The 14829-nt window shown below is 40.8% G+C and overlaps 1 protein-coding gene across 9 annotated transcripts in view; it reads left to right on the top strand.

The window, feature by feature from the left end:
- dip2c (disco interacting protein 2 homolog C) overlaps positions 1–14829 on the top strand; it is a 248391-nt gene that overhangs the window by 171510 nt on the left and 62052 nt on the right. For all 9 annotated transcript variants that reach the window (XM_012964918.3, XM_031903460.1, XM_031903459.1 and 6 more), the window contains 4 exon segments: positions 4128–4219; positions 5492–5602; positions 12968–13091; positions 13686–13795. In XM_012964918.3, coding sequence (XP_012820372.1) covers positions 4128–4219; positions 5492–5602; positions 12968–13091; positions 13686–13795 — 437 coding nt within the window.

Raw genomic sequence — 14829 nt, 5'->3', positions numbered from 1 at the left:
ACTCCCCAGGTAGCTGCTCACAAATAGGACTGATTGCCGGCTGCCGGAGCGCGCAGCATTTGCTTTGCCGCAGAAGGTGACAGGCACTTCATTCCGCATCTGTAACTCAAGCCGGTGGTGGAGAATGTAATGCTAGATGTGCGCTGTATTAATAACATGAAGCACAGGCACCTACAGGCACATGGTTAAAAAACGTGAGGGCCGGAAATGCTGAATCTTAAAGAAACAGGTTTTTTTATGCTTAGGTGCTGGTTTATTCTTCATTTAACATAGTAACATAGTAAGTTAGGTTGAAAAAAGACACATGTCCATCAAGTTTAACCTTTTATGCCTATATTTATAACCTGCCTAACTGCTAGTTGATCCAGAGGAAGGCAAAAACCACATCTGAAGCCTCTCCAGTTTTATCAGAGGGAACACAATTGCTTTCTGACTCCAAGATGGCAATCGGACCAGTCCCTGGATCAACTTGTACTGAGAGCTATCTCCCCTAACCCTGTATTCCCTCACTTGTACTGAGAGCTATCTCCCATACCCCTGTATTCCCTCACTTGTACTAAGAGCTATCGCCTGTAACCTTGTATTTCCTCACTTGCTAAAAAGCCATTCAACCCATCCTTCTTAAAGTTATCTAATGTATCAGCCAGTACGACTGATTCATTGAGAGAAATCCACAACTTCACAGCTCTAGCTGTAACAAACCCTTTCCGAATATTTAGATGGAACCCCCTTTCTTCTAATCGGAATGGGTGCCCTCGTGTCTGCTGGAAGGAGACAACGCTACAATTAAAGCTACAGGCATACCTTCAGTTCTCTCAATAGTGCCCTTAAGTCTCCCCATATTTCTCCCGTTCACATGATCAGAAGCCAAACAGGAAGAAAAAATGCTGAACTGTGTAAAGAAAGTTCCCATAATGCCTCAATCCTGCACCAAAAGCAAGACATGCTCAGTTAGTTAGACTATGAGTCAGCTTCCTGCTGATTGGCTCAGATCCACATTCCTAAGGGGGGGGTGAGTTCTTAGTTTTCTTGAGGGAGGGGGGAGCAGGAGAGAGCAAAGAGCTGTGTGTCTCTGGCAGAGGAAAACAGACACAACTAATCTTTTGACAGAGGACTCAGTGCAGCATTTCTGTGAGTGCTTATGGCTGTATTTACATAGACATTTCTGATAAAGCTTACTTAGTTTTTACCTTTCTTTTTCCTTTAATTGTAGCCTTTGTGAACTGCCCATGACATGCTTGGCGGTTATGATTCTAACTACTGTCTATTTATGGCTATAACAAAACTTTTCTGTGCAGTTTTAAAACCCAAGGACCTTCTAGTAAAACATTCAGGTGAATGTTGCTATATTGTTTATTGTTGCATCAAAAGCTATTGTTCACATGGACTTTCATTTTTTTTTTATTAAATTAGGCCCAGCACAGAGCTTATAGACAAGCTCAGCGGAAATGGATTCCAGTTGATTTATCACACGTTAGTTTGCCGTGGAAAGAGTAGGATAAGCGCTTTATCAAGAGCCATGTCGTACAGGCGGTGCGCCCTGTCAGAGTCATTTGCTTGATCTATGACTTCTGTAGGAAGCCAACTGTGGACTCTTTTATTTATATCCGCCTTTTGGAAGGAAGAAGTTTGCCTGACAACTTTAATCTAATCATCTGATTCGCTCATTTGCAGATTGTGCGCTCGTTTGGCAAATCCTGAAATCGGGGACTTGCCTGAAATGATCCCGCTCACTTAGAAATGATGAATGCAAATATCCATAAATTAACGTGTTTCCCTGTTAGAAACATCCTGTTCCACTCAGCAGATCTCTCTTTTATTGCTTTGACCTGTGCAGTCACTGGATTGTATCCAAACGCGGCCTAGCTTTAATGCACGTGCTATGGCAAGGCCAAAAATATCTTTTGAGATGCAGGTTTTGAAGTCATCGCCAAATAAAGGCATTGCACAACTTGCTCTACCGTGCAACACGACATTCAGCAAATCAGGAAAGTAGCAATTAAGACATCTCCAGAGGTTTGCCTTGACGGTACTGGTCAGCTGAAATACTCTATACGGCCAGATGGGGCAATTAGACATCTAATTTGTAGGAATCTAGTGCAGGCATTTTTTGAAGCAGTGAAAAACGTTTTAAAGGGGCGATACAGTCATATTCTAGAATATAGTTTCTAATTGGTCAAATAAGCAGCACTAATGAATTAAATGTGTAAGCTAAGGTGTGCTGGCCACTTATTGGAAGACTTCTGCATACTTGTATTTACTTACCTGCCCTTTTACTCTTAGGGGCTTAATATGTGCCCATAGCTGGGGCAGCTGTGTCTTCAGTTTCTACTGATCTGTGCCAACCTGAATCACTTGGTATTGGGATACACTGAGAGTCAACATAGTTACATAGTTACATAGGGTTGAAAAAAGACCAGTGTCCATCAAGTTCAACCCATCCAAGTAAACCCAGCACACCTAACCCACACCTACCAATCTATACAGCTTGAGCGTTAGCTACAAAGGGCAAGCTAAGAAGTTACTGGACCACAAAGCAAGGTCTTTTTGTAACCTCCAGAACCTTAAACCTATTAATATATAATCTGCTTTTCACTCATTTAATAACACTAGACATTAGTTAGGAGGGCTCTTTTTTCCCTTTTAACCTATTGCTACATCAGTTTTTGGAATTTCTTAAAACAATATAGCAGTAAAAATGTTCTAAAGAGGGTATGCACTAATACTAAGCACTTCCGCATCGACGGCTTCACCGCGGTCCGCCAGAAATCCACTGGGGATCGACTGGTGGACCGCGATCGACATATTGGCCACCCCTGCTCTAGGCTATAGTTTCTATAAGTTTGGTCAAATTAGAAGAGAAGTGCTGGCCGCTTATCGGTATACTTCTGCATACCTCTATTTAATAACCTTTTTATAAATATTGGGGCTTAATATGTGCCCATAGATGAGGCAGAGTTGTGCTCAGTGTCGGACTGGCCCACCAGGATACCAGGAAAACTCCAGGTGGGCCCAGGGTGCAGTGGGCCCTCATGCTTCGATCTATTTTGCCTATTTCATGGTCATTCTCTATTTCTTGATATATGGAATAGAGTATAGTATGTAGCGAGAAGAGATTAGAATAATAAAGAGGTTGAGGGAGGAGAGGAGGAATTAAAGTTCTGAGAGTGGGCCCATGGTTTAGGGTTTTCTGGCGGGCCGCTGCCATCTTAGTCCGACACTGTCTGTGCTATGTGTAGTACTTGTGTACCTTGGCATTGAGATATATTGGGAGTTGATAGTAAACAATTAAGCTGGATACAAAGACCCAGCTAAGATGTTACTGGCCACAAAGCAAGACCTTTTTCTAACCCCTAGAACCTTAAACCTTGTAGAATATGCTCTGCTTTAGACTTATATTAAAACTGGGCATTTGTTGGGTTCTTCGGAGGGCTCTGTATGCCCACTTACCCTATTGTTACACCCATTTCTAGATTTCCGTGGAACTATATCTTTCTTGGTAGGTCTAAGTACGTTCCTTATGATCCCTGAGACACCCCCTGTTAGGAGATCATTTCCTTTCTACCCAATTATATTGCTTGAGTTGTTAAAGCTTCCGCAATAGTAAAGTTCATTTTCTTCTCAAGAATTCATCCAGTTCCAGTCTCCAAGTTATTCTTTCATTTTTTTTTACTGCCCTGCACTTTATAAAATATTTATATCATGCAGAGGAGCTCAGAAACATCTATCAGGCCCAGCAGTTATAGAATGGTTTCTAGATGCTGATACCTCTCCAGAGGAAGAGTTTTGCAATGTTCGTTTAAAAGTAAATTTCTTTTGAGGAACAGGCACGGATAACTGATAACCTTCTCCAGCGCCAGCCTTCTGAGCGCGTTTCGCCGTGATCAATGACCTCTCTGTTTGATTTTTCACTGTGGAATAAGGAATAAGATGCAGTTGTTATTATGCCAACCTTATTTATTTACAAATGATATTGTGCTGATCTGGGTGTAGTGCCTTGATTTATTCCAAGTGAATGATGTTTCTGAGACGTGCCTCCGAGAGAGGAAAAACAGCACATTTACTCTGACAACTTTTTTGTGTGTGTTGTAAGTTCTAATAAGAAATGTTCTCATTTTCTTTACCAGGAAAGTTATGGACCAGGAGCATGAAGGTAGCTTACAATATACTGCATAAACTTGGCACAAAGCAAGAACCAATGGTCCGACCTGGAGACAGGGTAAGGAAATAAATTTATGGCCATCAGAAGATCATAGAAAGGTCCATCTAAATGTACTCTAGCTACAGAAGGTTCCACCAGACTGGTTCTTATGTATCTTCAACTGTGTTGAAGCTTATGGATGAGATAATAGTGATAGTGATGGAATTACAATGTGATATTGTTACTGGAGGTCATTTACCTGACCCTGGTTAGCTGCCTAGAACCCACAAACTTTACACCTTGTAGTATATAACCCTTTTTGTGCAAGTTTCTTGTAGACTTATGGCTTTTGGTCCCCCATGATTTCACATATCCTTATGTCAGAACCCTATCAAATGCATAATAAGGAACTTTAATTTGGGCCACACAAGTGACGTGTTGGTCCGTCAAAAATATGACAATATACGGACAAACGATCTCTGTTATGTCTTTCTGTGCTAGAGTGAAATAACAATCAGGGCTTTTACTATTTTACAGCGTAGAAAAAAATCTATGGATGCTTCTTTTTTATAACCAGCAGCATAAAATACAAAGCAGTTGTGACGGCACAATAGTAATTAAAGAGCTGTCTCTAGAAATACTTTGTGGCAAATTACGGGTTTAGCTCTGTGTAACTCCCACAATGGGATTAAAAAACATCAATTACAAAAAAAAACCCCATCTCAGAGCAAAATGATTCCAGATTTTAGATACAAAAGCAATGTTTAGTGCGCCAGTGAATTCTATGGCCTCCATCTGTACTGTATGTCCTTTTCCAAATCCGAACGGAACTGTGCAATTACTAGGTTTTGAAACATAATTATGCCTTCATAGGGCCATGACATTTCACAGTGCATGCAGATGAGATGAGAAAGAAAGGCCTCCGAATTTCAATTATTGCATTTTCACAGCTGTAAAGGTTGGTGGCTATGGGATAAAAGTCATGGCGGCTCATGATCAGTGAGCGACTTGTGCCATTTGTTTTGGAACTGCGCTATCCAAAGGCTATATCTTCATAGCCCAAAAAGTCATTTCCGAGCCACAGAACCCTCCCCACTGCTTGTATATTGATGAATAGGCAACACATTTTCTTTACTACAGTCATTGGAGCTTGGGTGGTCTCCAGCCTGGACTTCCTGTACTTAAAAGATTTTCATTTTGGCGTGTCTGTTCCCTTTACTTTTCATTGTCCTACACCTTCTAAATGAGAGCTTTGAGTTGAGAGATTTTGTGCCTGTGACCAGGATTTTGTGCATGGACCTTGTGATATGACGTATGCAATAATAGAATTTTATTGATATATTTCTTCAGGTTGCCCTCGTATTCCCAAACAATGATCCCGCTGCATTTATGGTTGCGTTCTACGGTTGTTTATTGGCTGAAGTTGTACCTGTCCCCATTGAAGTGCCACTAACTAGGAAGGTAAGGCTCTACTCTTTTTCAGACACAGGTTTAAGTTCCTACTCTAGAATATTCCTGTTATGTATGTTATGCATATCTAGATTGTAAGCTCTACGGGGCAGGGACCTCCATCCTCTTGTGTCTTTTGACTCTTAACTTATTGCAACTGTATCTTGTATTTATTTATTTGTATTTATTGTAATACTTTGTATTTATCTATTATTATCTTAATAACCCCCTGTTTGTATTAATCTATGCTACGGTACAGCGCTGCGTACATAAGTAGCACTTTATAAATAAAGAAATACATACATACATGCATGGAACATAAGTTAGCTGAAACTGTGTGTACTGGCAGGATCTAACTGCATTAAATGCCAGTATTCATTTAAAAAAGTGCTTATGGGTACAAGTATAGATTTTGCCTTGCCATTATTTCATGGCACGATACACTTTCCCACAGCATCACAAATTCACATCATTAGAAGAATTTGGAGCAGATTTGGAAATGTTGGGCCCATAGCAAAAAAATAGGTTTTGATTGCTATATGCTGGACAACACTTTCTGGAAATAAGGAATATGTAGATATATGAAAAAAAGTTAAGAAAATTATTTTTAAAATAGTTTTTGGGAATTTGATTTAGCTTTGGCTTATAAATAATGAGATTAAGTTTGTGGGGGGGGGGGGGTAGAGTCAGTGTAAATCTGCCCTCTATGGTACATAAATAGCTGCAGTTGTGCTTATTTTCAATATCTAACTGATGCCACTTTGGATCCTTAGGACAGATTACATCACTTCCAATAATGGGCCATATTCAAGTCTAGCATTTGTTGGCGGATATCGGCTGTGTGTGTACCCAGGTGGATTTAGTGCTTCTGGGTCCAGACATTTTTATCCTCAGCCTGACAATCTGCTTTATGTGACATTAGCCTTAGAGCCAAGTACAGTATCAGTGGCATAAATATATAGGAAGACCCTGTGGTCATGGGGGGACAGGGGGCCTGGACTGGAGGCTCTGCATCCTCTATTGTTAAAAAAAAAGTGACAGAACTCCCCGCTCCCTAGCTGCTCACTTACCTGCAGACGGGGAGTAGAAGACACAGGTGGGTGTGCAGTGGGCAGTGGGGCACCATGTAAGAGTTGGCTGTGCACCAGGCCCCTGAAATTTTGTTTTGCTGAGGGGGCGGTAAATTAATACTATAGGTATGGGACATGTTATCCAGAATTCCTGGGACCTGGGATTTTCTGGATAAGGGGCCTTTCCGTAATTTGGGTCTCCATACCTTAAGTCTATTAAAAAATTATTTAAACATTATTTAAACCCAATAGGATTGTTCTGCCCCTAATAAGGGGTAATTATATCTTAGTTGGGATCAAGTACAGGTACTGTTTTATTATTACAGAGAAAAGGGAATCATTTTACCATTAAATAAACCCAATAGGGCTGTTCTGCCCCCAATAAGGGGTAATTATATCTTAGTTGGGATCAAGTACAGGTACTGTTTTATTATTACAGAGAAAAGGGAATCATTTAACCATTAAATAAACCCAATAGGGCTGTTCTGCCCCCAATAAGGGGTAATTATATCTTAGTTGGGATCAAGTACAGGTACTGTTTTATTATTACAGAGAAAAGGGAATCATTTAACCATTAAATAAACCCAATAGGGCTGTTCTGCCCCCAATAAGGGGTAATTATATCTTAGTTGGGATCAAGTACAGGTACTGTTTTATTATTACAGAGAAAACGGAATCATTTAACCATTAAATAAACCCAATAGGGTTGTTCTGCCCCCAATAAGGGGTAATTATATCTTAGTTGGGATCAAGTACAGGTACTGTTTTATTATTACAGAGAAAACGGAATCATTTAACCATTAAATAAACCCAATAGGGCTGTTCTGCCCCCAATAAGGGGTAATTATATCTTAGTTGGGATCAAGTACAGGTACTGTTTTATTATTACAGAGAAAACGGAATCATTTAACCATTAAATAAACCCAATAGGACTGTTCTGCCCCCAATAAGGGGTAATTATATCTTAGTTGGGATCAAGTACAGGTACTGTTGAGGAAATGTATGTAAGCAAGCTATGTTCTCAGCTAAGTACCAAATGCAGAAATAAAACAGTAATTCTTGCTAACTTTCATGCTTGGTAATAATGCTCGCGCTTATGCATATTATTTATTAATTGCTGCCTGTTTGTGCTGCTTGGTTTGTTTGTTCCAATACGGAGCCATCATTTTAAGCTGTGCCGAATGCAGAATGCGGCACGTCCTTGAGCTGTAGATCACATGATGTCATTTCTGCTGTCGGTAGCGCCGGGAGATAGATGCAATTGCCTGTGCTCGCTCAAGATTTAACATTGGTATTATAAAAGGGCTTCAGTACCTTGAAAAATCAATGTTAAATCTTGAGCGAGCACAGGCAATTGCATCTATCTCCCAGCGCTAAAGGGCCTTTCTTATAAAATAGTTAAAGGGCAACTAAAGGTATAACCCTAAGAGTTTGCACTGTAGCATAATAAAAGTATATAGGTCCGTTGCCTAGGGTGAAACCCGAGCACTGCCCCTCTTAAGCTGCCGCCCTAGACACAGGTCCTAAAGATAAATATGTCTCTGGCCCCAGTGCTCCCACTGCTGGGCTTAGTGGATGGAGTGCCCAAGGTAAGGGCGGTCACCAGCCCAATGATTCTCCAGAACCCTGAACTAGGCACGTGCTTCTTCTACCTACCCCTAGTTCCGGCCTCTAATGTCCCTTCTTCCTTAACGTCCACTCTTATACAGTTGTATAGTTGAGTGTATAATCTATACCAGTGATCCCCAACCAGTGGCTCGGGGGCAACATGTTGCTCCCCAACCCCTTGGGTGTTGCTCTCAGTGCCCCCAAACCAGGGAGTTATTTTTGAATTCCTGACTTGGGGGCAAGTTTTGGTTGAATAAAAACAAGATTTCCTACCAAATAAAGCCCCTGTAAAGCTGATAGTGTGCATAGAGGCTGCCTAATAGCCAATCACAGCCCTTATTTGGCACCTCCATGAACTTTTATGGTGCTTGTGTTGCTCTCCAAGTCTTTTTACATTTGACTGTGTCTCACGAGTAAGAAAGGTTGGGGATCCCTGATCTATACTCATTGGCACACTGTGAAATAAAAAAAAATATCAAACTGTAGTCAGGCCAGTGAGAACTATTATATCTCAAAATACAGCCATCCAATGAGGGAATGGCACTGCTCATGGTTTTGTAGCCATACTAGCCTTCCTTTTGGCTCGCATGGCCTGGCTACATAATTCTGCACACAATTGCCCATAGGAAAGGTCTGTTTTATGGGAATGCTGTTTCCCTCTCTCTACAGCTGAGTGGTTGAGTTGCTCCACGTACATCGTGCCACTCATTAAAGAGAGACATAATAGTTGGCAAGAAAGGAACCCTGCGTTGTGCGCATTATCTGAGCTTCGCGCCACTGTTCCTGCAGCCTTTGAGCGGCCGCCAGGACATATCTGGGTTATCTGCTCAATCCACTTCTCTCTCCTTGTTCAGATAAAGCACTGGCTGCCCTAGGAACTCTTTCCTTCTGATTTTTCTCTTCTCTTTTATTTCCACATTGCTCTGTTTCAGGTGGATTTTGTGTTTTCACTCCATGGTCCCTTCTGTAGTTAAAGGGGGAGGGAATTGGACTTTATATGAAAGGGCATTTAATTCTGAAGCTTGTACTGATGAAAGCAGCATAGCTTTGGAATATACTTTATAGATATATACCGTAGCTTGTTACAGTTCTTTAAGGAAAATGTCTCTCCAGATGTTTTCTCCAAACTATGGACATTTTTGCCCAATAACTAAGTGCTTGGCTAGCTGCCCAAGGTCACCCTCTGCAGAAACATTCTTTTAACTCTTAAAGGAACAATAACACCAAAAAATGTATATATTGGTAAAAGTTTTGTGTTTGCTTCAGAAACACTACTAGTTTATATAAACCCTGCTGTGTAGCCATGGGGACAGCCATTCAAAAGAAGAAAAGGCACAGGTTATATAGCAGCTGACAGATAAACCCTGTAGAATACAATGGTGTCTTATCTGTTATCTGCTATGTAACCTGTGCCTTTTCTCCTTTTTTCCAGCTTCAATGGCTGCCCCCATGGCTACACAGCAGCTTATTTATATAAACTATAGTAGTGTTCCTGAAGCAGACACCCCAGTTTTACCAGTGCAGGGCAACAATACGTTATATTTCAATTACTTTAAAACACTTTTATTTTTTGGTGTTACTGTTCCTTTAAGGGCAGTGGCTCATGGGGAGATTAAGCCCCATCAGCCAATGAATGGACAGAGTTCTGCCATTTGCTCCCACGCTACTTCCTGTTACAGTTAGAGCTGCATTACTTCCTGTCAGCTGATCTCCGAGGGAGCACACAGCCCATCACTAAATGGCGGCTCAAGGGAAAGGATGCAAAAGGGGAAATATTTACTGATACAGGTATTGGACCCCTTATCCGGAAACCCAATATCCAGAAAGTTCTGAATTATGGAAAGGCCATCTCCCATAGACTCAATTTTAACCAAATAATTCACATTTTTAAAATTATTCCCTTTTTCTCTGTAATAATAAAACAGTACCTGTACTTGATCCCAACTAAGATATAATTACCCCTTATTGGGGGCAGAACAGCCCTATTGGGTTTATTTAATGGTTAAATGATTCCCTTTTCTCTGTAATAATAAAACAGTACCTGTACTTGATCCCAACTAAGATATAATTACCCCTTATTGGGGGCAGAACAGCCCTATTGGGTTTATTTAATGGTTAAATGATTCCCTTTTCTCTGTAATAACAAAACAGTACCTGTACTTGATCCCAACTAAGATATAATTACCCCTTATTGGGGGCAGAACAGCCCTATTGGGTTTATTTAATGGTTAAATGATTCCCTTTTCTCTGTAATAATAAAACAGTACCTGTACTTGATCCCAACTAAGATATAATTACCCCTTATTGGGGGCAGAACAGCCCTATTGGGTTTATTTAATGGTTAAATGATTCCCTTTTCTCTGTAATAATAAAACAGTACCTGTACTTGATCCCAACTAAGATATAATTAATCCTTATTGGAGACAAAACAATCCTATTGGGTTTATTCAGTATTTAAATAATTTTTAGCAGACTTAAGGTATGGAGATCCAAATTACGGAAAGATCCCTTATTTGGAAAACCCCAGGTCCCAAGTATTCTGGATAACAGGTTCCATACCTGCACATGCAATTTTACATTAATTCTTTTTCTTTACTTCCCCTTTATTATATCCGTTAGTCACACACTGCCTAGAGATTAGCGCTATAGACAGTCATAAAGCAAATGACACTTAATATAAAGTTGGAGACTTGGACTAATGTGCAGGCAAATTCTCTCTAGTCTAGACTTAACATGCTCCGCGCGGTGATAGATTCAGTTTAATTCCTTAGGCGGTTAAATGGCTGAGAAGAGAAAACTGCAAAATTGATCCCAGATTAAAAATGTTACAGGGAATCAGAATTCGCATGCTCCGAATTCCCTGAGCAATAAGAAATGGTATTAATTTAAAATGTAATAAGATTTGTGTGTGCTCGTCTCTGGGAGTTCTCACCGTGCCATTTCTTTTAGACTAAAAGCCGCGCATTCCTGGGGATCGGTGGGAGCGGGAAATTAATTTCTCCTTTTTTTTAGTTGATGCGTTGATGCGGCTTGCTTACCGTATACCGGCAAATATGCGGGAAATAGCAGCAGCCAAAAGATTGTTTATAATGGAAGTTGTTTGATCTTAATGGCCACTGTATGGTTAAAGAGATATTAGGGCTCATTCACAATGCCCCACTTGTGCCTAACTTGCAGAGCACAGTGTATAGGGGGCGCTAGTGCTCCATAGATGAGCACTAATCGGGTTATGTAATAAAAGTCACTAAGGTTTGCCCAGGAGCAGTAACCCATAGCAACCAACCAGCAGGGAGACTTTTCTGGTTACCTTTTTAAAAACAAACATATTGGTTGCTATGGGTTACTGCTCCTGGGCAAGCTTAGTGCCTTTTATTACATATGGGGAAGCGTGCTCTTGCTCCACTTTGTGCTCTTTCACTTGTGCCCCCCCAGGGTCTTAAATAGAAAAAAAATAATAAATGTTTTTATTTATAGCTAATTTTTATTTGTATTATTAGTCATATTATTATGAGTTAGCTTCCAAAGAACCATAACCTCTTGGTTAATGTTATACTATGATTTTCCCCCTCCCAATGCTGCTTTACTTGCCATCTGGGTTCCATTTAGATCGTCCATAGTTAGAGTGTAGTTAGTGTAGGGGCGTTCTGTTGTATCCACTGAATAAGTCATGACGGCATGGGGTTCTAAATATTTCTTTTTAGATGTCGTCTGGCCTTGGTAAGGAAGTAAAGAAAGAAAAACATCATTTCTTGGAAGCCTTAGTTACCCTTGAGACATTGTAGTTTCACTCACAAAAGGGATCATTTACAGCTGCTAATTTCCCCACAGTGAGCTGGGCCAAAAATCCCATTCATTATAGTAATTGCATCAAAAGGCATTTACTTGCTAATAGTTGCAATACAGCACAGTTATTGACGCAGGGGAACCCAGGATCTACCGTCACCAGGTCTGGACTGGGATTCAAAAGTACACAGGACTGGCATTTTAAATACACAGAGGCCCAAACAGCCCCCCACCAGCCCAATAAACTGTCTATGGTATCTTACAGCAGCCCCTCTGGCATTTGCCAGAATCCACAGATTGCCATCTGGGCTTGAGTGTCACCTCCAAACATAGCGCCCTGCATCAGTCTCTGCAGCACAGTCGCCCCTAAAGATTAGGGTGCACACATTAGTCACACCCCAAATACAATTGTGCTTATCTTACCCGACATCCCACAACTGCGCTAGGGGCAACTGCCACTGGATGTTGGAATTCCAGGAAAAAAAATAGCCCCCCCCAAAATGTGCCACCCTAGGCACTGGCCCTCGGGTGCCTTAATATAAATACGCCCCTGCAAAAACTTTTTGGGGAAAAAAGATTTACTTGAAATTGCACTTTGCTCACTGCACCTGTGGCCATAAATGACCCCTAATGTCTTTTGTGTGGCTTCTTAGTGCCAAATGGATTTTTAGGCCTAAATATGTAGATCTCTTCCATTACTAAAATTGGTTCAAAATTGTAACAAATGCATCTAAACAGTTCTCACTTACTTAATGGACTTCATAATTTGCTGGACTGAACATGCTCTTTGTGCTAAATATGAAGGTGCATTAGCCTGGATATCTGCAATATTCATCTATTTATTTCTATAATGAGCTTTATTCTTACACTGAGTGCCTGTAAAATGACTGTTTTTCTCTTCCATGTATTTCCCCAGGATGCAGGAAGCCAGCAGATAGGCTTTTTATTAGGGAGTTGTGGAGTAACTGTGGCCTTGACGAGTGATGCCTGCCATAAAGGTCTGCCAAAGAGTCCCACAGGGGAGATCCCACAGTTTAAAGGTATGTCTGATCTGGCCAAATCTGGCCTCACTATACTCAAGTAATAAAGACTTTCTGTACCAGAATATGACTATGAAGTCTTGTCAATTGAATTTAATGTAATACACCATTAGTAATAGGGAATCACAATAATTATAGTCACATTTCGTATCCTTGATGTCGGATTACAAGACTTTATGTGGCTATATATGAGCCTACCTTCAAAGCTATCCAACTGATCGGCCCATGGTTTGAGCAGATGGATATATTGTGATGTGGCCATATATGGAGAAAGAAGCCTAGAATCTACTGTTTCACTGACCCAGATAATTGGATCTGACAGGAAGTCCAGCGGAGCTGGGGCTCCCCCCACTTCCTCCTCCTTCAATGGGCCATGCTGGGCCATACAGTGCTGCTTTTATGTCTTTTATTAACACAGTGGAAGTTATTAGACCTGGTCTCTTAAAGCCCTTACAACCTTGATATAAAATAGTGTTTTGTTGGAAAATATTGTAATATCCTCCTTGATTAAACCTTGACCAAATGAAACAAAGGTAGAATTGAAAGGATACATTTCTTAAACACAAAGTTTAATGACTTGTTTCTTCCAATTAGGTTGGCCAAAACTGCTCTGGTTTGTCACAGAATCTAAACACTTGTCCAAACCACCACGTGACTGGTTTCCACATATCAAGGATGCAAACAATGACACTGCCTATATAGAGGTAGGTCGACACTCCCAGTGTTCTCCCAGGCAAAGGAGTAGACAAATATATCTATTGTTTTACTAAGGCAGATTTACCCTCTTGCTTTGAGCCTAGATGCCACCTTGATACTGCGCTTACACAGAACTTCCAGATCCCCCAAGATGAGAAGGAAAATAACTATAGATCTGTACAAATACGGACACCTATATTTTTTTGCTTCATGTCACCAAAAACGTGTTTGCCAAGGACTCCAAATATAGCCTGCGTCCTCCTGATGCGGATGGCATGATTCATTGTATGGAGTCACCTACTGTATGCGTGTGGGTGGATTTGTCTTCATGACAAATGAGCCCTGATGTGTGCAGTTCGTTACTGTAATGTGGGATATACAAAAAAAAACGTCAGGCTGAAAGGCAAAAAAGCATGTAAGAATCCTGTTTATTTCTAGAAATGCTCATACATAGGCAAACTGCTTGTGCGTGCTTCTTGTTGGCAGTGTTGGTCCCTGCGTAGAAAGACGGCTGCAGGCCAAGTGTCCCTGATATGTAGAGTTGACCTCATGATCATGGGATCTGTAGGAACGCCTGAGGCTGCAGGCTAGCTCGAAACATTTTTCATACTCTGTTTTGGCCGAAACTGCTCAGTGATGATGAACCACTTTCTGTAAATGAGCATTCAGTTCAAATGTCACCTTAGAGCCCCGTGATGGAATTAGAATGCCACCTTGTGCCTGGGGGTCACCAAACTCCTCATTGACATCTAATACCGGTATTGGACCCCTTATCCGGAAACCCATTATCCAGAAAGTTCTGAAATACGGAAAGGCCAGCTCCCATAGACTTCATTTTAATCAAATATTTCACATTTTTAACAACTATTTACTTTTTCTCTGTAATAATAAAACAGTACCTGTGTTTTATCCCAACTAAGATATAATTACCCCTTATTGGGGCAGAACAGCCCTATTGGGTTTATTTAATGGTTAAATGATTCCCCTTTTCTCTGTAATAATAAAACAGTACCTGTACTTGATCCCAACTAAGATATAATTA

Source organism: Xenopus tropicalis, chromosome 6 (genome assembly GCF_000004195.4).
Source record: "Xenopus tropicalis strain Nigerian chromosome 6, UCB_Xtro_10.0, whole genome shotgun sequence".
In the NCBI taxonomy this organism is placed as follows: Eukaryota; Metazoa; Chordata; class Amphibia; order Anura; family Pipidae; genus Xenopus; species Xenopus tropicalis.
The sequence above is the reverse complement of the archived record's forward strand: the minus strand, read 5'-3'. Positions and strand labels throughout refer to the sequence as shown.